The 27,341-nt window shown below is 43.2% G+C and overlaps 2 protein-coding genes across 3 annotated transcripts; one reads left to right on the top strand and one right to left on the bottom strand.

The window, feature by feature from the left end:
- Positions 1 to 59: 59 nt before the first annotated feature.
- On the bottom strand, positions 60 to 10,771 carry tmem242 (transmembrane protein 242). Its single transcript, XM_031729785.2, has 6 exons — positions 10,683 to 10,771; positions 6,921 to 7,105; positions 5,832 to 5,954; positions 4,594 to 4,694; positions 1,581 to 1,718; positions 60 to 1,012 (listed from the first exon to the last, which is right to left on the bottom strand). Exons 1-6 carry the CDS (start codon positions 10,769 to 10,771, stop codon positions 905 to 907), a joined length of 744 nt encoding a protein of 247 aa, XP_031585645.2. The 3' UTR covers positions 60 to 904.
- Positions 6,307 to 22,811, top strand: zdhhc14 (zinc finger DHHC-type palmitoyltransferase 14). 2 transcript variants are annotated; one of them, XM_031729748.2, is made up of 9 exons: positions 6,307 to 7,204; positions 10,661 to 10,821; positions 13,479 to 13,622; positions 13,746 to 13,883; positions 15,642 to 15,690; positions 16,633 to 16,735; positions 16,811 to 16,920; positions 19,864 to 19,972; positions 20,443 to 22,811. In XM_031729748.2, the coding sequence occupies exons 1-9, from the start codon at positions 6,933 to 6,935 to the stop codon at positions 20,884 to 20,886; spliced, it is 1,530 nt and encodes a 509-aa protein (XP_031585608.1). In that variant the 5' UTR covers positions 6,307 to 6,932; the 3' UTR covers positions 20,887 to 22,811. The 2 variants fall into 2 exon arrangements, with proteins under 2 accessions (XP_031585608.1, XP_039455030.1); XM_039599096.1 differs by lacking the exon at positions 6,307 to 7,204 and adding an exon at positions 8,230 to 8,318.
- The last annotated feature ends 4,530 nt before the right edge of the window (positions 22,812 to 27,341 follow it).

Raw genomic sequence — 27,341 nt, forward strand, 5'->3', positions numbered from 1 at the left:
TGGTGCTGACTTTAATGTAGGACCTAAAAGAACCACACTACACCAGTACATCTGATAGATTTTAGTTTCTTGAACAAGGAGCCACAAAAGTTAGCTGTGGAGTTCCTCTTGGCTCTTTGCTGGGACCTCTACTTTTATTAGAAACACAGATATCCATGGCTACGCAGACGTTATAAATTCATACAGCAGCTGAGAATGCAGCATGTACAAACTGTATACTGGAGTACCAGCATGACGAAGAAACAGATGACTTGGATGTGATGAAGCTGCCGCTGTCAGATACATGCTGTGTATGCAAAGCTAACCTTAGCGTGCTGATTGACGCTGTCAACATCCTGAGTACTTTGACTAGAAATTAGTTGAAGCATCAGCGATACATAAGAAAAAGATGCAAAGAGCACATTTCATTAGTGATTTCTGTTGTAAAAGAATAACTGACTGCAGCTGCTCAATATTACCTGTATTTACATTTTTCCTTAAATATTTCAACTCCACTGAACATTTTCTCAGCCTCTTATTCCTGATTTTGATCCTTTCACACAGTATTTTCAGAAATGTTCTACCTTCTTTACATTCATCTCACAGCTTTGAACACAAAAACACAAAGAAAGTAGCAACTCAGAATGAAATTGTAGGATCACATTCAGAGAAAAATATAATTTCCATGGTCTTTACTATAACTGCTTCCATCACCTTCTGTGGGGAAAACTAATCAGAGCTCAGTCTGTTCGTCTTACAGCTGATCCATATTCGACAAGCTGGAACCAAATTAGAACCAAATTGGGATCAAAGTGGTCCGGAGGTTCATTCGGCTCCTCGGCTGCTTCCAGAAAAAACAAAAAGCTGCCAAGTGTCTGAGAAACGCCGGCGTACACGTTCGATTTCACCCCACTGATGATTTGAGTCACTTCGACTTGAAGACTGCATCCCAGTCCAGAGGTTCAGATCCAGCTATGTCGCTCTTTGGGATGGACGGGAAGAAGGACTGCATCTTCTGTCTGAACTCTGGGAGCTGAAAAATTACACCAACAAAAAAGAAAAAAAAAACATAAAGAGAACAATGAGAACTTTTCATATTCTTTCAGTAAATTAAATATTTAATAACATTAAAATGTGCAATTATTGTATTGTTTTCTAAATAATTAAATTTTACAACTTGATTTTTCTTTATTAAGAAAGTTTTAATTAGTTTAGTTTTACGAAGTCTAACTTTCTCATCTATATCAACTACTCTCTCTTTCCTTATACACTTTCTTCTTGGAATGAAATGACTTAAGATATTTTTTTTACTTTATCAACTAAACGTAAATATATTCTCAGAATTTTAGTTCAACACTTTTCTCTGAAAATGTTTCAAACATTATGTCCGAATTGTAATTTCATTGGTAGAATTGTAGAAATTATTCATAAATAATTTGCCTTTATTTCACAAAATTTTATTTTGCTCCTCTCAGAGATTATAATCCTTAAAGAAAAGTTCAGGTAAAGAGAGGTGATAAAATCTTGACTGAATAAAGGTCATTATTTATGAAATAAACATAAATGTCAGCACTGAGCCTACTCAGTTTGCAGGTACATACGCTGTGAACGCCAAGGACTTTCCACACGGTGAAGCCGAGCAGGCCTACTCCACACCAGGCGAACAGCGAGCCCCACCCCAGAGCTCTGAGGGCCAGAGACGCGCCGCTTTCCGGGACTGCTGCCGTCGCTGTGACGCCCTGCACAGGAAACAAGCAGGGGAAAAATGTGACATCAGGTTTTACAGCTGCATTTGGTCTTACAGGAATTCTCCAAAAGTTGATTCTGTTCATCCAGACGTAGCGTTTTCAGTGGGAGAAACGTTTCCCTGTTTCTTACGGGAATTATTTCTCCCAGAAGTTGTGAAATTACTGTTACAGCCAATAACGTGAAGGATTTCAACAAATAGCTGAAACAGACGTTAAAGTGTCAGCTGCACCTCCGGTTGGTGGAGCAGAGTGAGGTCATCCTCTCCGTCACATGATGGAGGAATCTGAACAGTGCTGAATCAAACTGGAACAATTCCAATAAATATGAACGCCTTCCAGCAGTTCACAGATAAATATTCCCATCACAGAAATGTTTTTGCAGCATGTCCTGGACTACGTCAACTCTCGGTCGGTGCCATCCCTCCACATCACTTCCTGCTGCGTCCTGAAGCCCAGTTCGATCACATGTGGTCCGAATGTGGCAATCTCTCTCGTTTTAACGCATCGGCTCCCGGTGCTCCCTCTCGCCGAGCTCATCTGCTTCACGCCTCATGATGATCGCTGGGACGGCTCCAGCTCTAAAACATGTTTTCTCTGTAGCTCCTCGAGGCTTACTGACCTAGCAGTAGGAGTGGCCGCACGATCTCCTCATTAAGCTTCTCTGGGGCCAAGAGTGCAATGTGAAACAAAAAAAAACTATAGTAGATTTTTAAAACCTGTCTTTATAGGAAAATAAGTAACTCTTACACCCTCAGAGTGAGCAAAACAGTCCAATAGCCACTGCTGAAGGTCACCACTCAGGCAAACCTGAACCCCCGAAAGGGTTCTCAAAAACTAACTTCAGCTCTTCACTCGGGTGTTTTGGTGATTCGTGGCTAAAAGGTGCTTGAAGCTCTGAGTGACATCAGGTTAACTTCTTCAGTGTGAAAATGACTCATACGATCGCCATGAACTGCAATAGTGTTACGCCATTATCTCATTTTAATGGATGCTCCAGTGCTCGGGTTCTCTAATTCTTCAACAAGTACATGGACACAGCCTGTAGAAGAAGGTGCTGATCTTTGAATGAAGTTTGGTGCTGGTGGCCATCTTTTCCTCAGAAGTTAATCTGAGGAAAAAATAAAAGCTCCTCTGTGCAAGATGTTCTCTACACACCTCCATCACCTCCCTGAAGGATTTACAATCTCGATCAGAATGTTTGAGGACAGGAAGCACAGCTGATGTCTTTCCTTTTCAGCTGAAATGGAGTAAAAGCTCCACTTTAATGACCTCGACCCTCCTCTAATCAGATTTCTATGACTTCTATGACTCTGTGGTGGCATCTGTCATTTTTTACAGTGTGGTATGTTGGAGCAGCAGTTTATCGGCAGCTGAGAGGAAGAGGTTGGATAAACTCATCAGGAAGGCCAGCTCTGTTCTGAGATGCACCCTGGACCCAGTGCAGGTGGTGGGAGACAGAAGGACTCTGGCCAAAATAACATCTCTGATAGACAGAGTCTCCCACCCCATGCATGTAAATGTTGCTGAACTGCAGAGCTCCTTCAGTGACAGACTGCTGCATCCTAGATGCATGAAGGAGCGTTTCCGCAGGTCCTTCCTCCCTGCAGCTGTCAGACTGTACAATCAGAACTGCTCCCAACAATCATAGATGTTTACATCAGCACTGTAACTGCAATAAGATAATCAACCGATTCGCACTACAACCTGGTTTGCCTCTTATCTGTAGTTAGTTTTATTTAATTTAATAACTGTACAGTACTCTCTGTATATAGTAACCATTATCCTTAATGTAAATATGTAAGAAAAATTGTGTATGTTTCTGTTCTGTGTCCTGTGTACTGTTTGTTTGTATATGTGTCTTTTTGGCTGCTGTTACAACCAAATTTCCCCTTGTGGGACAATTAAAGGATTATTCTATTCTATTCTATTCTATTTTACATTTCCTAACTGGAGCTCAGCCTGAGGCTTCAATTCAGAGACGACCACAAAGACGAGTCTGTGACTGAAATAGATCCGTCTGTGCTTCCACGCCAACTTTATCTCACATGTGCGTCAGCATTAATCGGATCCCGCCAGCCGCCAATAAGTCAAACAGCTGCGGCCACCACGCGCCAGGACTTCACGGAAAGTCTATTTTCAGGTTGAGACGAGTCAGGAGAGAAGGCGGACGTCATCGCAGATGTGCGGACAGCCATCGATTGTCTTCAGGAGGCTGAGGCCGTAAAAAAGCTGCTGTTAGCATCGTTAGCTTCTCACGGAAGCACCGCTGAAACCTCCGAATGGGCAGGAAAAGGACCGGAAGTAGTGTGTGCCATCCATCAGATCCTCAGTCCAGTTACATTTTCAAGTTAAAATATCCACATTTTTTTTTTTTTTTTTATCAGCTTAATGAATATAGAAGTTTCCAAAGACTAATGAAATATAAGCCTCAGCTCAATAAAAGTAAAAATACTGCTGGCGCTGCCTCCAAGTAGACACACCTACGGCATCAATTTCAAAATCCTGCGTCACCGTTCACAACATTTTAGGAAAACTTGACATCTGACCTTGAGGTCAAGGTCACTGAGATTTAGCAGGTATCAATTTGAAGCATCTACGTCGCCTCGTTTTTCACAAACTTGGGTGTCCACATCGCCCACCTGCCGGGTGACGACATTACTCCGTCAGCCTTTTAACAAGTGAAAAATATGGAGATTCTCTGTGAGGTTCTGCAGTTAGAACGTTTTCCTGCTGTTTCTCATAGGATTTATAGATGTTTATTAGTCATGACAATCTACAAATGTGCGCTTCATGAATGAGTTTCTGACTGAGTTATGATTCTGAAAGAGAAACAAACACCTGCACTGTGAGCTCAGGTTAAGTTTACCTTGTTGAACCACTCCGGGCTTTTCTTCTTGGCAAGCGCCAACGTGGAGCCGAATCCTGCGATCATCCCTGCGGATGCCACCGTAGTCAGAAATGCTGCACCTGCACACAGGAAGTGATCTCACTCAGGTGAGAAATCGCCACAAGTTCACAACGACTTCATTAAAGCAAACACAGGTGATGCTTCTACATCTAGCTTCTCAAATGAAAACATCAAAAAACCTTTAGGAGAAAGAGTTAGAGTGCCTAAGAGGTGCCACTCGTAAGTTTCACCTTACAGTCTGAATCTTTTTGCACAACTGCTGAGGTATTTCTGAAATCACAAGAACCTTAAATCGAACAGAGTTTGAATGGAGTCCGGTGGAAACACAGAGGCTTATTGTGCAGACTAAAGTTTTCTCATAAAGGTCTCATGCAGATCTGAGATGACCGAGGTTTCTTTTCTGTGTCAGTGTTCTGACCTGTAAAAAGGAGTTTTGGTAGGTTTTCTTAAATAAATGTAAAATTTAAAATAACCGTTTGTTCCAAAGAAAATTCATTAAACAGCCTGAGTAAAATAACTTTATAACATTTCTCAAATGCTCCTTTATAAAGACAACCCTTAAAATGCAGTAGTTCTGAACAGAGTCTGGCGTCGTCTAGAAAAAGATATTATTTGCAGAAACACACGAGTCTCTCTCCTAATTTCAGGATGCTGGTGTTCCTGAAAACTGATGATTTTTGAATGGGGTCTGGTGGCTTGCTGTGAATTCAAAACAACAACAACAACAAAAATCCCTATCACATTTGTTCTGTGCAGAATTCCCAAAGCAAAGTTCTTTATTTCTATAATTTTTTAATTACAAGTACTAAAATACCAAAATACCCGAAGTTACTTTTCCATTCGACATTAAAATAATTTGATTTGAATTTGAGAATAAGTATCTGACCTGCTGAAAGGGACTGAAGACGAAAATAATTTGGTAACTAAATCAGAAATAACCAGTCAACCCGACTTTTTTGTTTAGCGGAACTGAGCAGAAAACATTTCAGTTTCAGAAAAAAAAGCTTAATCTTGTGTTTCTGTGCGGCGGAATCCTTTAACAGCGAATCAAATCTGAAAATGTCCGCTTTTTGAGCGGAGTCTGGCGCAGCAGCTCGACACTGTCCTGACCTCGAACAGAAAAACAAACAGCAGAAACCCACGAACACCTCCTGTCAGCGTGGACAGCAGCCCGGTCAGGTGACCCCCTCAGGTACCTTTTAACACCTGCAGTTTGCCCTCGTCATCTCTTTCTGCTCCCGCAGTCACAGCCAGGTCTTCCTCAGCTGTCATGTTGCTTCGGTCCGTTTCCGTAAAACGTCCGAGCAGAAACAAAGCAGCTAGGAACACAAGTGTGTTTATGTTAAAAGAGAACAGATAATAAACATAAATGTACAAATAGTACAACAGCTTTCTTTTATGATTTTTGAGCTTGTTTGTTTTTTTCACAGAGCAAAGAGCCACAGAGACGGAATCCCGAACCAAAGATCGTCTATTTTTAAAACAGATTCGATGTCGGGCTCAAACAGGAAGTCTCACTCCCAAACATTTTAAAGGACACCTGCACAAAAGGAATCTGTAGTCCGGATATGATTTTGATCCAGCGACCACAAATTAAGCGACCACTTTAAGTTACTTTCAGAAGGCGCGAACCCGGAAATACGACTAATACTCATAGAAACTCACCAGTCAGCGTTTAAGTAACATGAAAGACAAAACCCAGGGAGTACAGTAGAACACTGATTAATTATTATTAATTACTGAGGGCTCGCTAAATCCTCTGCTTTGTCTGTGAGGTGAACGTCCTCCTCCGTGTTTATTCTCCTCTCAGAGTGGATCACATCCTCAGTGGAGGATCTGTGCAGCTCTGCGGAGGATCGGGATGCTCTCCATGTCCTCCTCCTCCTCATGCTGCTGCTGCTCCTCTTCCTCCTCCTCCTCCTCCTCCTCCTCGCAGACTCAGACCATCCGACAACCTGGACCCTCGTCCTCCCGCAAGGGCCCGCGTCCTTAACTCGGGATTTAAACCTGGACTACAGCCTGTGAGGGGGATCTCGGAGTGCGAGGCGGGGGAGCTGGGGGAGCTTCTTGGACGTGGATCCAGTGCGCGTGTGTCTGACCACGAGTTCGTGTTTGTTTATAAAATAACGCGAAACAAAAAGCGGGTTTCTGCTTTTAAGATGACGGATCCGTTTTCTTTTTTCCGACTCCTTATTAGAGGATTCACGCGGAGACCCTGAACGCGGCACCGGCAGCGCGCGCACACCTCCGGTTTATGTTTCAGTCTTTTGTACCTGCGCGCTCACCTGTGTGGACGCATGTCTCAGATCCAGCACGCGGCTCTGGACCAGCAGGTCCAGTACAACCAGATCTGCACCCGTGGCGGCAGCTGCTCGCCCCCCGCAGACTGTTCCGAGCCGGCCCCCTGCCCCGGCCACAGGAGCCGGAGCCCCCGCAGGAAGTGGCAGGTGTTCCCGGGAAGGAACAGGTTCTACTGCGACGGCAGGATCATGATGGCCCGGCAGACCGGGGTCTTCTACCTGACCCTGGTCCTCATCCTGCTCACCTGCGGCCTCTTCTTTACCTTTGAGTGAGTGACAGCAGCTTATAGTCTAACGTGTAAAGGTTTGAAGGTGACCCTTGACCCCAAATGAAGGCCCCTGTGAGGTCACTAAAATAAAAAGGCCTTAAAATCAAACTTCAAATATCCAGTTAAGAGTTTCAGGGAGGATTATTTTTATGTTCCTGAATGACTAAAAAAAACTAAAATAAACAGATCAGAGTCATCAATCTGGGATTAAATTAACATTTTCTGAGTTAATTTCACCACTTCCTGATAATTTTAATAATTTAATATTCTGTTTTCGATAATTTCACCAAAGTATTTCAGAAAGATTAAAATCTAATGTATCGTTGTGGGAGGAATGTTCTTTTATTTTGAAGCCATCATCCTGGTGCTTTTATTTTGGAGTTTTTGTCCAGCTTGGTGGAGAAGAGCAGCAGTTTTGTCTCTGAGCTCAGGTGTGTTTACCTAGATCGAGGCTGAAGTCATCTTCAGTTTCTTCCTCATGTTAAAACTCATGAAAGCTAAAAGGAGACACCGAATTCTCCTGACCGTTAATCTGAAAACACTGAAAAGGGCTTTGAGTCTTTCACTCTTTGACTCTTTGGTGCTTTGAGTCTTTGATGCTTTGGGTCTTTGCCCTGTGTGTCTGATGTTTGTTGGGTTTTGTGTGAAAACAGTGAATAGTTTCAGGTTCAGCTCTAAATCTGAATAATTTATTTTTTAGTAGAAAACGGGAGTCAAACTAAATGAAGCGGTGTTGTAATAAATCCTCCTTCAGGTTGGATCTCCTGGTATCTGTGGTTCCTTGGTTCATGCAGAGGTAATTATCCCGGGTTTTACCTCCGACCTGATTTAATCACAGTGTGAATTAAAAAGAGAAGAAAGAAACCCTCAGAGACGTCTGGAGGGTTAATTTTATTTTATTTTTCTTCCTCCCACATTCCTCTTGGTGACTTCCCTTTAACAGCATCCCCGTGCTTCCCGTTTCCACGGTAACTGTCTCCTGGAGCTCATGTCACTACGGAAACAGCAGGAGATGGAATGGGGGTGGGGGGGTTGTAAACCTGAGACGTCTCTGACGCCTCCGCCAAAGACTCAAAGTACCAGCGACGAAAGAAAAAGCTTGTTGGATGGCCTGGTGAGAATAACATGAATTTAAAAATATATAAACCTAAAGAACTCTGCGAACAAGATTAAAGGCTAATAGGCAGTATAGATACACACGCACTGATATGTTACCATATAAAGTACACTGAGGCTACATTTCCTAAATAATCTGAAATGTAAAAATTGAAGAAAAAAAAAATGTTTTCTGCTCATTTCCAGCTCGATATTTTTATTTTTGAGGCTCTTCTAGACTAGATTCTCTTTATAATTCTTTATTTTAAACATGAACCCTTAGCCCCCAATCTGTAACCCAGTGAGTAAAATATATGTAATAAATCATTCATGTCACTTTTGTTCACTGTGTTTGGTTCAGTACTGAAGTAGAAGTACATATACTAGTGTTAAAAATACTACAGTAAAAGTTGAAGTACTGATTCAACTTCTTTACTCAAGTAAAAGTAAAAAAGTACTGGCTCTATGTACATTTGTACATAGAGTAAGAAAAAAAAGCAGCTCTTTGGAGGACGTTTCTATTTTTTGTAAAAAGCTAACAGAGCTTTGTGTTATAATAATGTACTAATAAAATAGTATCAGTAGATGGGAATACAAACTTTACTTTAACTTGTAATGCTAATTACACTCAGATTAAATCTGCAGAGAAGAAAAATAAAATAGAGATATTTTTGTTTTCCAGTGCCTCCATTGTAGAGGGGGACTTTACCTCTAAACAGGAAAATGTGTACATTCAGGGGTTATAGTGGATTCAGCAGATGGTGGTGGTGGTGGGGTGGGGGTCGGGGGGGGGGCGGGGGTTAAGGGCTCATAACTCACAATAATTTCTATTGAGAGCTTCAGTCGATTTTTGTAGTGGACAGGCTGTGATCAGCTGACCTGCTTCTCTTTGTGGATGTACACACCAGAATTCAACCAGATGTGAGCAGATGTTTCCTGACTTGTCCTGGCTGATTTCATCCTGTAAACTGACAGTACACTGTTTATGCTGTCTTTTCATCTGAGTCTCTGCTACACTTGATGTAAGCTAACTGTGACCATGAAACCACAGCCACTTTGCACCAGTCACACACTGTTCTTTACTGTAAACCCATCACGGTGCAGCGAACTAACCTGTTTATCCTGCACTAACCTGCAGATGACTTTCATGCAGCCTTTAAATAACACAGTTAGTCTGCCTCAGTTTGTTTAGCAGCAGGTTTCATATTCTAAAAAAAAATTCATATGTACATGTTTTTAAAAAATGGGGACTTACATGTGTGCTGTTGATGAGCAGTCCTTACCTTTAAATCTAAGCACTCTTCTTCCTCTCCTGTCCTGTCTTTCTTATCTTTCTCCATCTCAGAGTGAAGTTAGCTCTCTTTCTTTTCTGTCCCTGTGAAATACAGCAGCAACACACTGTGAGACAAACTGCACACAAACAGTTTGTGTGTTTGCTGAGGTTTGTTGAGCTGATAGAAACGCTGCATTTCAAATTACCTGACACCTAAAAAACGTTACTGCCTTTATGCTCACTCCCCTTCTGCAGCACTAGCTAGATGCTGAAGTACCGGGAACACAACTTACTGACACCTGTAGTCATTTCAAACAGCCAATAGATCCTCTGCTTTTTAATATTTACATTTTTCACCTATTTAAAAATAAATCAATCATCAGAATAATGCAGATTACATCCATGACTGATTCTAATAGTTGCAAAGTTTCTTGTTGTGCTGTGGTGTTGCAGAGTACAGGGACTGTTTGTATAAAAAAGGAAAATTAGTTTTTCCTCCAGTTCATCTTTCAGAATTTTATTCTTCTTCACCAAGAAGAAGCTTCGTCCCGAGCTGTAGAAACTCTTACATCAGTTTAGAGGAAAACTGTCTCATGGGATCCATTTTTGGGCTACAGCCCATTTCTTCTATCTCCTCACCAGCTAGCCTCAGTTAGTTAGCTTAAACTGCTAACAGACTATAACAAAAGCACTGAGTCTCTGTAGTAGCTGTGAGAGGCTTCAGCAGAGCAGCATATGTTGTTTTTATGTATATATTTGAAACATTTATTAAACACTTTATTGAACAAAATTAGAGTATCTTTCCTTCCTTTCAGTATCGCAGTGATTCATGTCATGATCCATGTCACCAGACTGTGGCCAATACAAAATCCATCTGATACCCACATTTACCTTCCTGTGTGACCCAGAAGCCCCACTTCCACAGAGTCTGTGAAATATTAATGGCACGATCATTTTCACTCGATTTAAAAAACACCAGAAATGTGATTTAAAACCGTTTCTGACCTCGAAGCTAAAAAATGAAGAAGAGACAGAAAAGCCTCCCGAAGTGTCCTGAAGAACTCATGTTTCTCTCCGTGTTTCCTCAGCTGTCCTTTCCTGGCGTCTAACCTGACCCCGGCCATCCCAGCGGTCGGCGGCGTTCTCTTCATCTTCGTGATGGGGATGCTGTTCAGGGCAAGTTTCAGCGACCCCGGCATTTTACCCCGAGCAACACCAGACGAGGCCGCCGACCTTGAGCGACAGATTGGTAAGCAAAGAGCGACGGGCGTTATGAGACATTAGAAACATAATCGTTATATGTTCATGTTCCTCTGCAACACTCACAAGTCTAATTTAATAAACATTTAAGAGTTTCTGTCAGAAAAAACAGAATTCATACAAAAACTGTAGTTTGCTAACAAGCTTCCCGAGTTTTTCCTGCACTTTTCCCAGCATAAAATTACAGGAAAGAAAAAATGTTAACGATTATAAGAAGACAAATTAATGGATGAAAATGTGAAAAGTTTTTTCTGTGAAAGACAAAGAACTTGTTGTATTAAAATATTTTTAGAAAGTGACCTTCATGCAGAGGTTTAGTTGCTGCTCGCTCGCTTTCTTACATGTTTCTGTGAAGATCAATCAGAAACATTTGATAAGTTTCACAGTTTATGGTAAATTAATGAGGCATACGTGAACAGTCTGTATTTTCAGCCCTCGTCTTTGTTACTTGTGCAGTCCTCTGTGGTGTGCTGCAGATCAGCCTCTGGGCCAAATCCTGATTGATGGAGATCCCGCCTCATCATTAAAAGGACTGATCACAGACTCTCAATGGGATTAAAATCTGGGCATTTTACTGGCTGTGAATCCAAATTGCTGATTTGATGATCTCCTCTCAGTGATGTCTTTGGCCGATTCTCAGACTCTCACCAGACGGCTCCTGGATGATGGAATGAGCTGGTGTTTGAGGACATTTTTAGTTTGGTTCATCCATAAAAAAGCTGGTAGATGAGTTGAAAACAAAATAAAAGTCTACACCCTTTCAAAGTAAAATGCTTGGATTAGATAAAGGTGAATGTGCAGAGTCACTTCATCACAGTTCTCATGATTATAATGAGCACTTCACAGGTTCAGCGTCTGTTAGAGGAAAGAAGAAGAAATCAGACTCACTAATTATCTGAGTCACTGCATGTCTGTGTGTGTGTGTGCCTGTGTGTGTGTGTGTGTGTGTGTCTGTGTGTGTTCAGTCACATGTCTCCACTCTCGTCTCTGTCTCAGGCGTTTCCACAGAAACTGAAGCTCTCGTATATTTTTAGAAGCCTTTTATTAAATTTTCTGTGTTGATTTATTTACTTTTTTTTCCATCACGCTGGATCCAGAATCTCTTGCCGGTCAGCATGCCGCCGCCGTGCTCGCAGAACGACCAAACTTAGGCATCGCCTGCAAAACTCACTCAGCTCAGTGTGTGAGAAATATGAGGGAAGGATGGGAATAGAAAGAGAGGTCAGGAATGTTTTCTGTGACGCACAACTTAAAACAACATCCTAACATCCTCTTTCAGGAATAAAACCAAAGGTGAAGTCTTTAAAATTTTACAACATGAAAAATAAAATGGTGAATTTAACAACTGTTTACAGGGACGGGGTTGATCTTTAAACCCTTTTAGAAACTTTTAGCTCCTGGTTTTTGGTTTTCTGGCACATTTACAGGAACATCACAGAAAATCCTTTAAAAACACTTTAAAAAAGGCATTTTATAATTTTGTAGCACACCATCATCGTGACATATTTCCTGCAGGAGTAACAACTGGATTTAACAGCACTGCACACATATTTAAACCATAAAACGTGTGTCTGTGTGTGTTTGGGATTTGTGTTCCACTCTGACATAGCTGAAAGTGTTTGTTGTTTTTCCCAGCAGGCTTTGCAGGCGTAAATCTCATCAGCTGAGAAACTGCATGAAATTTACTGCAGTGTATCTCAATCTCACAGCAGGCAGCAAAAGGTCTGTGTGTGTGTGTGTGTGTGTGTGTGTGTGTGTGTGTGTGTGTGTGTGTGTGTGTGTGTGTGTGTGTGTGTGTGTGTGTGTTCCTGCACAGCTGTCTTTGTGGGGACTTGTGTTTGGTTCAGTCTTTATAAGGACATTTCTGGAAGGCGGGGATATTTTTTGGAAAGTCAGAATTATTTTTTAAATGTTGCTTTAACTTAAACTGTTTCTGCAAAGCGGGCCCATTTCTGAGAGGAACATGTTTGCTTTTGTTTTTTTGCATAAAATGGGGCCATTTTCTTCGAAATTGCCAGGCGGGGCCACAGGCCGGTCCCAGGCCTGGATAAATGGTGACTGTTGCTTCAGGAAAGCCATTCAGCATAAAATCTTTACCAAATCAAACATGTGCATCATCAATAAGAGCGACCACTGCTGCCCAGTTAGGACACTGGTTTGGAAAACGAGGGAAAACTCAGACATTTTGTGAGATCCTCACTTTGGGACAGACCTTTAACAGTCTGTTTGAAGGCTCCCACACTCTCTGTCGCACAGTGTTTAGGTCCTGTTAACATAGCACCAAATCACAGCAGCAGTCGCCTCAAAGTGTTTTATATTGAAGGTAAAGACCCTACAATATACAGAGGAAACCCCTACGATCAGACGACTCCCTTTGAGCGAGCACTTGGTGACAGTGGGAAGGAAAAACTTCCGTTAAGGTCTCAGGAAGGTATTAAACTAATGAGAGTCCCCACAAAGGCCCAAAGACATTCCTGTGTGAGTGAAATCAGCAGATTGTATCTCAGAAAGAAGAACAAAACTCCAGATTTACTGAAAAAGAAAATAAAAATAAATCTTTTCTGAATCTGAAATGTCAGGGTGAAATGTCACGGGCTGCCTCTCTGTACGGGGTCGTCACATTACCGATCTGCTGTGCGCTTTCAGACTCTGCAGGCTGCTCCAGGCCGCCACCTCGGACCCGAGAGGTTCTCATCAACGGGCAGACGGTCAAACTGAAATACTGCTTCACCTGCAAGATCTTCAGGCCGCCCCGAGCGTCGCACTGCAGCCTGTGCGACAACTGTGTGGGTCAGTGCGTGTCTCCCTGTGTGTCACAGCCTTAGCTCAGTGCTAAAGCTGCTGGCTGTGCTGCTTGATTCCAGCTTTAAATTAAACATGAAATCAGACTTTCTGATGATTTTCCTCCCGCAGAGCGCTTCGACCATCACTGTCCGTGGGTGGGGAACTGCGTCGGGCGGAGGAACTATCGCTTTTTCTACCTGTTTATCCTCTCCCTGTCCCTCCTCACTGTCTTCATCTTCGCCTTCGTCATCACACACGTCATCCTCAGTGAGTAACGCCAACGCCCCCGCTCGCCTTTTCCTCAGTGGCCTCTACATCGAACATAGTGGCCGTAATGGTTCTGTTAGTTAGATTAATGTTCTGCAGAGATTCGTGCATGTTTGAGCTCAGACGACATAAGAACTTTATTTATAGAAGCTCCTGTGATATTTTTTGGCAGGAAGTAAAAACAGAGAAAATACTTCAGAGAAAAAAGAGAAGAAGCAGAAACATGGATGAAATAAAGACTCTGATAAAACCAAAGCAAAGTTCTTTTTAGAGACGATCCTGGTGACCAAGTGAAACCGAAGAAAACCATCAGACGGGAAAGTAATCATCATTCTCCACAGTAAATAAAATAAAATATCTGGGCACGCACTTTTGTTGTTGTGCTGACGATGACAGGATGTGCAGAGCTATCAGGAAGTGTTCAGTAACAGGTCAGTTGACCAGCGAGCGCTGTGGCTCTGCAGCGGTTTCTAATCTGTGTAATGTAACTCGCCCATGAGTGACCTTCAGCCCCACCCGCTGTCTTGTGATTGACAGGCTGATCAATGCGAGTCAGACAGACTGGGCCAGTTTTTTATGCTCAGAAAGCTGCAGATCAAAGTCCTGTTGGAAGAAAGTCACCAGCTGATTTAAACGTTTCCTCACTTTGACCCAAAGGTCGTTCTTCTCTTTGCCGTCTCTGTTTCTGGTTTATATAGACTCCAACAGTCTGGATGGGTTCAGTCGTCTCTGAGCTTCAGTCTCATCATAGATTTGTTCTGGTCTCGTTGGTGTCTCTTGTCTCACTCCAGGTCCTCGGGTTAGTGCCAGTCTTTGTTTAGTCGTGATTTTGACTCTGGCCTTGCAGGAGTTCTCGGACTTGTTTCAGTCTTGTGGGTCTCGTGTTGGTTTTGTGAGTCTTTAAATTAATATTAGTCCAGATCTTAATTGTGATTTGCCTTGTTTGAATCTTGCCTGGTGGTCTTTTTGCTGTGGGTGTCTCTCAGGCTAAGCTTCATCCCTGTTTGACGACAAAGATATTTGATTGTGAAACCATGTTTGTGGAATTCTCTTCTTTCCTGTTTTTGTGGAAATCCACGTAAACCGACTGCTGCCTGGGAGGAACTGTAGCACAGATCATTGACTTTGTGTTTCTGGATCTAAAAGCGCCTGCCGATTTCTCTCTGTCACACTTTGCTGACCTAATTCTGCACTTAGGCTGCGGATGTTGTTTTCCTGCCCTGCAGGTCCAAACTGTCAGGAACCCGGAGCCTCGAGCTTTGCCGTCTGAAACTAATGACTGACAGACTGGCTGAGATGAAGCCGCAGCTTCCTCTGGGTGCTGCGCCGCTGGTTTTCTGTTTTTGGCTGTTGTGACTTTGATATAAATGCAGGGAGCTGTGACATCAGCCATCTGTTTTCAGCAGTTTACATCTTTAAGATGATGACTGAATAAGTAGTTGTTCCCCATCCTCGCTGACGCATCCAAACACACATGCACTATACACAGGAAAACAGAGGGTTGGTTGACACCAAGGCAGAGGCAGAAGAGCCGCAGCAGCGATTAGGACCAGAAATTTATTCATGTGGACGTAGAAAATAAAGACGCGTAGATGTTCCTACCTGGTCAGATTGAAACAGAGCATTTAGTCAGGCTCTGTTTCAGGGCTCTTGAATGATTGGATGCTGTATCGTTCTTTATAATGAGAGCAAGACTGTGGACAGTGAGAACTGAACACTTCAGCCCAGTTGATGGTTTTCTCTCTCTGTGTTCTGCAGGATCGAACCAGACGGGTTTCCTGAGCGCGCTCAAAGACAGCCCAGCCAGATATCCTTCCCCATGGACAGTTTCAGCTCCTTTTTACCCTGAAAACAACTTTCAATTATTCACATGCAAAATATTCCTCCTTCTTCTTTTACTCCACCTTGGTGCAGCCCTTCAGACCATCTTCTGTCTGAAACAAGCTGTTGTAGCTCCTCCCCCCTGACAGCCCACTCTCTACTGATTTACTAGCCTCTGGAAGCCTGTTGAGGGGCAGCAGTCAGTGCTTTTACATTGTAAGTGTGTAAGGAGCTGATGGAGGACACATTCAGATATTTTCATAGAAAAATAGAAACAGGTTCCATTTGAAGACTGTGAGCTTAAACATGCCTTGTATTACAGGAAGGTTTGGACGCACTCATACTCTTTAGGCTTTCACCACATAAAGTCATTTTACATAAATGATTGCAAGCGTTTAGTTTTGGTTCTATAATATCAGCACAGTCATGGCCACATTCACTTCCTCAAGCATCTGCAGTCTGATTCATTTGGTCCGCAGCCATAAAGACACCAGCCTGTCCTCCATCACTGACGTGCATCAAATTTAACATCAGGTTAGTTTCTTACAGTAATTCTTTTTCTGGCTTCTCAGTTGTGATTTTTCCAGTTTTGTTGGAGAAATAAAGAGTAGAGTCTGCCTGCAGCCACCACAGAAAATCAAACCCGGGCGTTAATTACCCCTCATATGGCTTCCTTCCAAAATCAATCCGTCTGTTGCTGTCACCATCAGCTGTGACCACAGGTCAATATGTCCCACAATGCATTGCCAAGGTCAAATTCGCTGCCTCTGTCACACCAGAAAAAGTAAATCTTCTATTTCTGCCATTTTCAGTTTTTACTGCAAATAAAATCGCTTCAGTTTGTTAATGCAGACTCACAGAAATCCTCCCGTAGCTCCACTTTACCCCCATCCAAAGACCCGAGTGAGTCCTTGACCCTGCTCTGCACCGTCCTGGAGGTGGTGGTGTGTTTCTTCTCCGTCTGGTCCATTGTCGGCCTGTCGGGCTTCCACACCTACCTGATCAGCTCCAACCAGACCACCAACGAGGACGTGAGTATACCTGAGGTTCAAGGACTTAAACGTGAAAGAGGCCTGTGATGTTTCTGATACTCTTGTCTGGTCCAGATTAAAGGGTCATGGTCCACCAAACGAGGGAAGGATAACTACAACCCGTACAGCTACGGGAACATCCTGACCAACTGCTGTGCTGCCCTCTGTGGACCTCTACCTCCCAGGTCAGTAACCAGCTCTAAAACCAGGACTAAACTCAGTGCTCATAATCAGGACTAAAACCAGGAATATGGAGAGCTTTGTGCAGGGCTAAAACAGATTAAATGAAGAATTGAGAGCAGGAGTAGACTTGGGGCTGCTCTGAGGTGAAACTGATCAAAGTCTGAAATCCAGCATGAGCTCTGCACTGATCACTGAAGGTGTTACTAAAATCAGGACCGACTGATATTGTTTTCAGGAATACATGAAATGAATCCAGGTCGAAGCAGGATTAAATGGGTCAGGATTATAAAAGACTAAAGTGCACTGACATCAGTCCTAAAACAGGGCTCAAATTTAGACTACAGTTAGGACTAAAAACAGGACTAACATTTGAACTAAAATCAGCTCTGAAACCAGGACTAAATTAAGCACCAAGCTTAGAACTAAAGTCAAGACTAAAGAGAGTTCTTCAGGACTTTACTCTGAGCTAAAATTGGGAATAAAACATCTGGAGTACTTTGTATTGTATTTAGAAATGACCTGTAATCACTGTAATCTGTGCTTAAAGCTGAACTGAGGTCAGGACTGAAATGACTTCAGTAATAAACAAACAGCCGTGTTGTTGGATTCGACGGCTAGAGCTTTGCAGCCTCAGCTGTTTGTTCCTGGAAGTCGGAGTTCTGAGAAACAAACAAGTTTTTCTTTCTCGGTTTGTGCCTGAAAACTTTGCCTTGCTGCTCCTGCTGGAGCTGCTGATGTTTCCCTCTGCTGGTCTCTGAACATGAAGCTGCTTCAGGCTGTCTCTCTTCTTCCCCCCTCCTCTCACCAGACGCCAAGTTTCTGTGTTTAACGAGGACAGTCTTCAGCTGAGACCTTGCACAGAGTAATTACACCTTCCTCATCCTCGCCCTCACGGCTTCCCATCTCTCAGCTGACTGTCGGCTCGTCTTCTGCACAGAATTAATCAAAAGAACGATCAGAGCGGCCGAGCGATGGCTCTCCTTCATCGTTACCGCCTCCTCGCCGCTTCCATCAGCTCCTATGTTTCCATCCCACCTGCCGTATATTATCATTACAGCGAGAGACCTGGGCAGGGACTCTGCGACACGCTGCCAATACTTTTTATCAGTTTGTCAAAGCAGCTGATCGATGACGTCTCGCTCAGCACAAAGTTAAGCTTTTATGAGCTTTGGTTTCTAACTAAGCGCAGGAGCAGACACAGACCCCATCCCTGTGCTTTTTAAATATCAGATATATATACTGCATACTCGCCTTCTTTTATTCTCTGTGCTGTTGATCTTTTCTCCCCTGGTCAATGAGCTTCTATTGACTCATAAGTACTGCAGATATTAACGATCCAAACACTGACTTCAGGACCAACATCATGTCTGTCTGCTGTGAATTTAAAGCTAAACAATCAAAAAACAGGATTAAGAGATTAAATAATCTGAACAGAATTAAACAGACTCAGGAATAAAGTTGGAACTAAAAGTAGAAATCATTTAACATTAGCTCAGGACTGCATTCATCACTGAAGTTAAAGCCAAACAGAATAAACTAATCAGGATTACAGTCAGGAATGCTAATACTTGAGTTCAGCACTTAGCAGGACTAAGATCTGATTTGTGGTCTAAACTGAAATAAATGAACCGGTGAAATCAGGACTAAGTCAGGCCTGCAGAGCACTCTCCAGGGAATTTCAGCAGTAAGCCCCAAAAGACACGACGGTTAGCACTAAAATCACTGAACTCATCCTTTGAACAGGATTAAATTAAAATCCTAATTCAGGACTAATCCATACAGCGAGCAGCAAACAGTTAGTCCAACACAGAATTAGATAAAAGAAAAAAGGATGCAATAAAGCCAAGCAGCAGAAAGTATCTGTGTGCAGCTTGAGTGATCAGGGTATTGATCCCTGCGACGTTCATGGATAGTAAATTTTATTCTTCAGGAGCTCTCAAAGAAAAGGCCGGCTGGAAGCTTTTCTTGTCTCTCAGTCGCTCTGTGTTCCGGCTGCTTTTAAAAAAAATTACTGTTTGTTTTTGCAAATGAAATTTCTCTTTTTGTTGTCGTTAATCTTTGTGAATGTTTTTGAAATTATGTCCAGGAAATTGTTTTTGTAATATTTCCACATTTTTGGAGGTTTGATCGTTGAAGGAATCACTGAAGGACGCCTAAGTGCAGCCTCTTATTTACTAAACATCGGTTTATTGAATGAATCCGACTGAAATGTGTCTCAAATGTTTTAAACAGTCAATGAAACATGTTGTGTAGAGAAGTGTTGGTGTTTGCAGCCCGGTGTCTCTGTGGAGATTCAGTTAAAGAGAAAACCGTGAAAAGAAAACAATGACAAAGGGTTTTCCTCTGTGGCCGTGTTGTTTCGTCACAGACGGAGGAGACGAGGCTCTGATGATGCGTCCAGGCGGGTCAGCAGGAGCTCTCTGACCAGGCACCAGCTTTAATATTAATATTAATAATGATGATGATGATGTGTAACAGCGAGCTGCCTCTGGGAGGATATGCAAGGAGGATTTTCAAAGTAAAAGGGTGATGAGCATATGGAGCCTCATTACACAATCTGCTTGTTTACTCACGGCTGGCTGCTCGCAGCATTTTAACATGTCAGCTCCACCTGCTGACAGGGCGACAGGTGGCGGCGTCCATCTGCATGCTCAGAAACACGCGTTTCAGGTCAAACTCACTTTTCCTGCAGCCACAGGCTGATTTATTTACCCGAATCTGCAAGATCGAGGACGCCTGGATGATGTTGGACCGGGTGTCTCAACCTCATGCTCTAGCCTAGGCTCCTCCCCCTCCAGACACAGTATATTACTTGATCCTTAAGCCAGTTTTGGCCCGCAGGAGGGCGGGGCTCAGCAGTTCTGGCCAGGCTGAACTGGTCCCCTGGTCTTTTTACTGGTTTTGATTTCCTCAGAATGTGATTGTTTGTGATTGTTCTCTATCAGTCTGATTGACAGGAGAGGTCTGATCCAGTCCGGCACGCCGCAGACCGTCTCCCAGTCCAACGGCACCAGCAACAGCAGCTACGCCTCCACTCAGCTCCACAGCAACACGGTAGGTGAAGTACGCCTTCATATTGCCCGTTACTGATACAGAGAAAAATTATCATAAGGATCTGAAACGCACATAAGCTAGACCTGTTTGGGTGGTGTAAAATGAAACAAACTGATATTAAAAGGTTTAAAGGGGATAAAAATAAGTAATTTTTATTATTCAAATGTGACTTTATTTTAATTATGTTTATTAACACAGCACATGTTAAACCTCCAGTATTGATCAGAATGAACTGATCAGAATGAACTGATCATTCTGATGTAAACATCGAAAGAATAAAAACCTCTGATTGTTCATTTAAAGATGGGCATGGCTTAAAGCTGCATTCTTTCTCGGATCCAGCAGGGGGCTCAGCCCTGATGATGCGCTGGTTTCGGTCTTTTCGCTCATTCTGGAAACTTGAGCAGCTTTTGTGGCTGTTCAGGTGAATGTGTTGTAAATAAAGTCTTATGGTGTTGAATGTCTCTCAGTGTGATCAGGATCAGTGCATCCAGAGCACCAAGTTTGTGCTGCAGGCTGCCGCCACACCTCTGCTGCACAGCGACCCCGTTGTGCTGGCCCCGCTGCCAGGTAAGACCGCCACACTGGGGGGTCCCTGCGCCTACCTGGCCCCTGCCCAGCCGTCCCTGCCGTCCTGCGGAGGCGACGTCCTGACGCTAAGGGACGCCGCCGTCGACTCCCGCTGCCACCACCACCTGCATCTCCATCACCACCATCACCACCACCACTTTGTGAGTCCGGAGGAGACGCCATGCGCCACGCCACAGGGTGCCCTGCCCTGCCCCGCCCACCTGCACCTCCACCACCAACCCCACCCTGCCATCCCCTCCCCCGCTGCCCTGTATGACCCTGCCAGTCAGGACACTCTACACGAGGACTCGGTCAGGGGGCTGGTGAAGCTCAGCTCCGTCTGAATGGACCCACGTGACCTCCGTTGGCTGGATTTTTACTGTCTGTGTTCAAAAAAACTAAACAAATAAAACAAACAGTTTCCAAATTGTGACGATAAAAACGAACACACCTCAGTAAAACATCTGATCACAAACTCGACTGATGGGCTGACGTCTCAAGTGAAGACTGTCCTCAGAGTGAAGACTCATCTCCAGACGCTAGAGAAACGCTGACACTTTCTCCGTTTTAGACTTTTTGTCTTTTAGCTTCTTGACTTCACATTTTTTTGTGACTTTGTTTGGCAGATTTTAGAAAGTCCAAATTGAAGGTTCACCTGTTCTACCCCATTTGTCCTGTATTATACTTTCACACAAAAGCACCTTTTCTGTTTGGACTTTTATCTGAGGACCAAAGCTGGACTTGGTCCTCGTCCACTTCCCATTCGTGTTTCATCCTTCGACTGACCTCCATTCTTTGAATTCCTGCTAAAAACGTTGAATCCAGAATAAGCTACTTCAGTGCCAAACATTCAGCTGCAGCTGCAGCAGGACCAAAACTACAAACTCTGACTTTTTATTTTATTACATATAATAAATAATATTTGATTGTTTTTTGGTTCTGATGTTAACTGGTTGGTGTCCTGAGACCAGCATTTGCCTCAGCCAATCAATGTTTGTGATGTCATGCCAATAAATAAAAAACAAAAAGCCAATTCAAAGATCAGTTTGAGCTGCATGACAATATTCAGATATCTTCACGTCATCATGTTTCTCTGTGTGAGTCAGAGGAAAACTGAAGGTTTAGTGTTTGGGTTAATGATGGACGAATCCATCGCACGTGTTTCCCTGAGTACACATTCATGAGTTAGGACGCCCAGATGCACCACAGCAACGTGGAGTCTTCATGTAGGTGTCTGTGCACTGCATGGATGAGTTAACAAGTTACATTAACCTACAATTAAAAGTTATACTCAGATGTTTATAACATGACAGGTAAATGGTACAAATGAACGAGCTAAGAAGCCACAAAGACGATCGTCAGCAGCTTTTTATAAAAGTGGTCTTGTCATTAACACTGACTGGCTGAGGCAGATGTTGTCCTACCATATAGATGTTTATTTCTGAGGATAAGAAATTTCTGGAAAACTTGTGCAGCTCTGAGTGGAGGGAAGCAACAACACTGCCAGAGGTTCAGCCAAGGATTGAAGGTGCTTTTTGGAAATCCCTGCGTTTAAAAGTTGCTTCGTTTTTAGGTGAAGAAACGGCCAGTATGACTTTATATGTTGTGTTGAAGAGATGTAAACTCAAGCTAAACGCTAGCCAGGCCGGGTCTTCATGTAATACCAGCTCCTACCACATGATGGTGCAGTCACTGAGGGAAACCTTTAATTAACCTAGTAAGTTATTAAGAACAATTTTATTTACAGTGACGACCAAAGTAAAAGGTCAAGTCTGTGAGAAAATGGGGATACAGCTAAAAACACACCTGCTGGTAAATCCCTGCCCCCTGGTGGTGAAAGTTTTGGGGGATAATGACAAAAAGCACCTTTAAATCATTGGGAAAACTTTGTTTGTGGTGTGGAGTGACAATGAACCAAACCTGTCTTTTATTCATACAACATGAACCACCAAATAAAACAAGTTTACACTCAGTTCATTTTCACACTTTTCCAAAGCTGTAGAACCAAAATAATCACCAAATGGTCCTATAATGAAATCATCAGATGAATTTAAAATGACATCCACATAAAAAAGTGCAGACTCTCAGTGTTGGACCTCCTCCTGACCTCCTTGTACACACTGACCATGATGTGGATCCATCTCTCCATCAGACCTGTTCCTCTGATCTTCATACCTCAGCCTTTCCTCCTGTTTCCCTACATTAAGAATGGCTTCCTGACAGGCGTCCTTCCACTGAGATCGTTTCTGATGAGCAGTGAGCAGTGGATGATCAGCTGAAGGTTCAGATCATCTCTCAGGTCCTGTTTCAGGTCTTCTTTTTTTTTCCTGTTTCAGTTTTTTTTTAAGGACATGACTTTCAGATACTGTTAATCAGTCATGCACAATCTTGCACTTAAGTCGTCATCATCCATCACTGATTAAAAAGCAACAAGAGAACAGATCTGATAAAGGACTTGTGCAAAAATATCAATCACAATAGCATGACAGCTTCTCTGACTGATCTCAGTCTGCCAGGTGAGGATGTTCTTTATTCTACAAAACAGCTGATTAAAGACAAGGTTTTGGACAATGAGAAACAGACAGTTTTTAAACTTTGTATCTGTTCACCTCCATAGTCGATTTTAAATAAAACTAAAACGATGCAATGAAAATGAAGACAGCTTTAAATTAAGGGGTTTAACAAAAGTATTGCATTAGTTATTTTGGAATTTTAGCCATTTTTATTCATGGTCCCCATTTTCAGAACTTTCCATAAAAATAATTGAACAGTTGGTTGGTTAGAAAGAAAACTGTTTGAAAAACATCATCTCACTATTAAATTTATACACAATAAGATGACATCAATGTATGTTAGTTGTGTTGTTAGTTGTAATGTGTCTTGTCAGGTTATTACATTCTTCCTAATATACAGTGTTTCGCTAACATGGTTCCAAGTTTCTGTCAGTGTGTTTGTGAATGTCTGGCTGCTTTCCATCCTACTAAACATATGAAGGAAATATAGATGACTGACTGTATAGCAGCAGCCTTCAGACGAGTCACTCGATAATTGATTGACAGGAAATTAGTCCTAATTATTCAGATCGCTGGTTGTATTTTGTGCTTCACACAGGCTATGTGCTGGCAGGGCCTAATGGATTTATTTGTTGTTGATGATACTAAACTGAATATTTTCATATTGATGACACTGAATTCAGCTGCTGGAACCTCTAACTGATATTTGATGGAAAAACATTCAGTATAGAAGAAAACTGGCAGACTAATTAATAATGAAAGTAATGCTTGGTAGCAGGTTTGACTGAGCTCACAGAGACTTGATGGAAGAAGCAACTCATTAACAGTAAATCACTGTGTGTACAGTTTTCTTTAAACTTAGCTGGAATAATTGGTGTGAAGCTTTTAACACTGCTGATCCTTTTGAATTGACTCATTCCCACCGCTTCACACTCTACTGTAAACATTCCACTGCAAGCTGGAGGCCATCACCTGATGAATCCAACAGAATCCCATCATCCTTGAAAAGCAGAGATGAGATTCTGAGACCACCCAAGTGAAAGCTTTCTGCCACTTGGCTATGCCTAGATATTCTGTCCATAAAATTATGAACAGAATTGGTGACAAAGCGCAGCCCTGGTAGAGTCCATCACCCACCGGGAACGAGTCCGACTTATTGCCGGCTATGTGGACCAAGCTCTTACAACGGTTGTTTAAAGATCGAATAGCCTGTAGCAATGGGCAAGACACCCCATACTCCTGAAGCACCTCCCACAGGACACTCCGAGGGACACAGTTGAATGTCTTCTCCAAGTCCACAAAACACATGTAGACTGGTTGGGCAAACTCCCATGCACCCTCAAGTATCCTCGAGAGGATAAAGAGCTGGTCCAGTGTTCCATGACCAGAAGAAAAACCGCATTGTTTCTCCTGTGTCCAAGGTTGGACTAACGGATGGATTCTCCTTTCCAGTACCCTGGCATAGACTTTCACAGGTCGGTTGAGGAGTGTGACCCCCCTATAGTTGGAACACACCCTCGGTCCCCCTTCTTAAAGATAGCCACCACCCCGGTCTGCCAATCCAGAGGTACCACCCCTGATCTCCACACAGTATTGTAGAGGCGTGTCAACCAAACCAGCCCTACAACATCCAGAGCCTTCAGGAACTCAGGGCAGACCTCATCCACCCCTGGTGCTCTGCCACGAAGGAGTTGTTTAACTGCCTCACTGACCTCACCCCTAGAGATAGGTGAGCCGTCCCCCTTGTCCCCAGACTCTGCTATCTCCACGGAAGATGTTCCAGTGGGATTAAGGAGGTCCTTGAAGTATTCCTCCCACAGCCCAACAATGTTTTCATTTGAAGTCAGCGGCTTCAGCAAACAAAGTGCGGAACATGGTGCACTCAATGCCCCCACTCTCCCTCAGAATGCTGTTGAAGCTCTGTTGGAGATGTGCGTTGAAGATCTCACGGACTGGGGCCTCTGCCAGGCATTCCCAGCACACCCTCACTATACGTTTAGGTGCACCAGGTCTGTCCAGCATCCTCCCCCACCATCCGATCCAACTCACCACCACCCAATGCAACTCACCACCAGGTGGCGAACAGTTGACAGCTCAGCCCCTCTCTTTACCTGAGTGTCCAGAACATATGGCCACAGGTCTGGTGATACAATTACAAAATCAATCATCGACCTGCAGCCCGAGGGTGTCCTGGTGCCACATGCACTTATGGACACTGTTATGTTCGAACATGGCGTTTGTTATGGACAAATTCTGGTTGGGACAGAACAAAACACTGCTCGGGTCCAGATCCGGGAGGCCATTCCTCCAGGTCTCACTGTTGTTGCCCACATTAGTGTTAAAGTCTCCCAGTAGGACAACAGAGTCACCCGGTGGAGGTGACTCCGCTCCTGGCCGCCATCCAGCACACATTGCACCTGTTCCCTATGGTGCCTTCTGCGGGTGGTGAGCTTGTAGGAGGATGGTCCCATGTCCCTTTTCGGGTCTGCGCCCAGCCGTGCCCCATGGACTAAGGCCCGGCCACACAAACCCCTCCACCATGATAATGTAGTGATTTGCGGAGGGGCAGAAAAAGACCTCTTTGACAGATATGATTTAAACCGTGATAAAACTGTGCCTTTAAGACCAACAATGTGTTCAAGTCTTGATAAAAGAATGTTTTGATCAACTGTGTCAAAAGCAGCAGTTAAATCTAAAAGGACTAAAACAGCAGAACAACCTCAGTCAACAGTTTAAAAGAAGATCATTTAAAACTCTTAAAAGTGCCTTCTCAGTACTGTGACGAGATTTAAAACCACACTGGAACTCACAAATGCCATGAGAGTCAAAAAAGGGCTGAAGTTGCTTAAAAACAACCTTTTCCAAAATGTTGGACATATAAAAGAGTTTAGATATTGGCCTGTAGTTAGAAAGAACATTTGGATCAAGACTTTACTTTTTAATAATGTGTTGCACAACAGCATTTTTGAAAGCAGTGGGTACACAACCCGATGACAAGGAAGCATTTAATAATAGTAAAATAGTAGGCCCAAAATTCTAGACAAGTATGAAATTACTGTTTTAGACTCATTTGGACAGCCAAATCTCATTTCTGCTTGTCTTCTCTTGCAAATATCTCTGGAAATGAGTTTGAGCTATGGAAAGCCTTCAAAAATTTGAAACGTAATACACTGGCTTCACATCCAATAATAATCAGATCTTAAATGACGGACTACTTCCTTTAAAACATAAAAAGTCACAAAGAAGGCAGGCAGGAAGATGACTGGACTAGAGTAATGATGATTGTGACGGGAGCATAGTCTTTGGCCTGCTGCAGAGGAGGGGTGACGCAGTGAGCTCACAGGGCTGCGCGGAGGCGGGAAGGAACAGGTGCACAGAACTGTTTTGATGAGGAGAGACCTTTGTTATGTCTTGCAGTGAGAAGGAGCAGGAGATGGAACGGGAGTGATGGAGTGGCTGCGTCCGGGGCAGGAGCCAGAAACCGCAGGGGAAAAATCACAATTGTAAATAAAGCACTATTGAACTGACAAATACAGAAGTGTCCGTCTGTGGGTCGTGTGTCACAATGATACTATTGAGACTGACAGCTTGAAAAAGTGGTAGTGGTGTAAAGAAGAGAAAAGCAACCTATCACTCAGGAAATCAGAATCAGATTATTTTATTAACCCCTAAACAAATTATATGGTTACAGTTGCTCCAAGACCATAATAACAGTAACAGACTGATGTTTTTGTGGTGGTGTTTTTAACTCAGTTCAGTTCATTATCTGTGTGTACCCCGAAGTATTTATAGTCCTCCAAAATGTCCACATCAACCCCCTGAATTGAAACAGGGGTCACACGTTTCCTGGTCCTCCTAAAGTCCACAATCAAGTCTTTGTTATTTGTCACACTGATTCTGCTCACACCATGTGACAAAGGAGTTGACCACAGCCCAGTACTCCATCTCAGCACCCTCACTGATGTATCCAACCACTGCAGAGTCATCACAGAGCTACATCTGTGCAGTAGCTCTATGGTGCAGAGGGTGAAGAGGAAGGGGGAGAGGACGGTCCCTTGTGGTTCCCCTGTGTTGCTGATCACCTTGTAAGACACACAATATTGAAGATGCACATATTGTGGTCTTCCTGTCAGGTAATCAACAATCTGGGACATGAGAGACATATCCACCTGCCACACTGTCAGCTTATCATCCAGAAGGGTTGGCCTGATGGTACTGAATGACTGGAAGGCTGGGGACTCCAAACTTTCGTTTGGCCCATAGGCTCAAACGACAGTCAGGACCTG

Source organism: Oreochromis aureus, linkage group 15 (assembly GCF_013358895.1).
Source record: "Oreochromis aureus strain Israel breed Guangdong linkage group 15, ZZ_aureus, whole genome shotgun sequence".
NCBI classification, from domain to species: domain Eukaryota; kingdom Metazoa; phylum Chordata; class Actinopteri; order Cichliformes; family Cichlidae; genus Oreochromis; species Oreochromis aureus.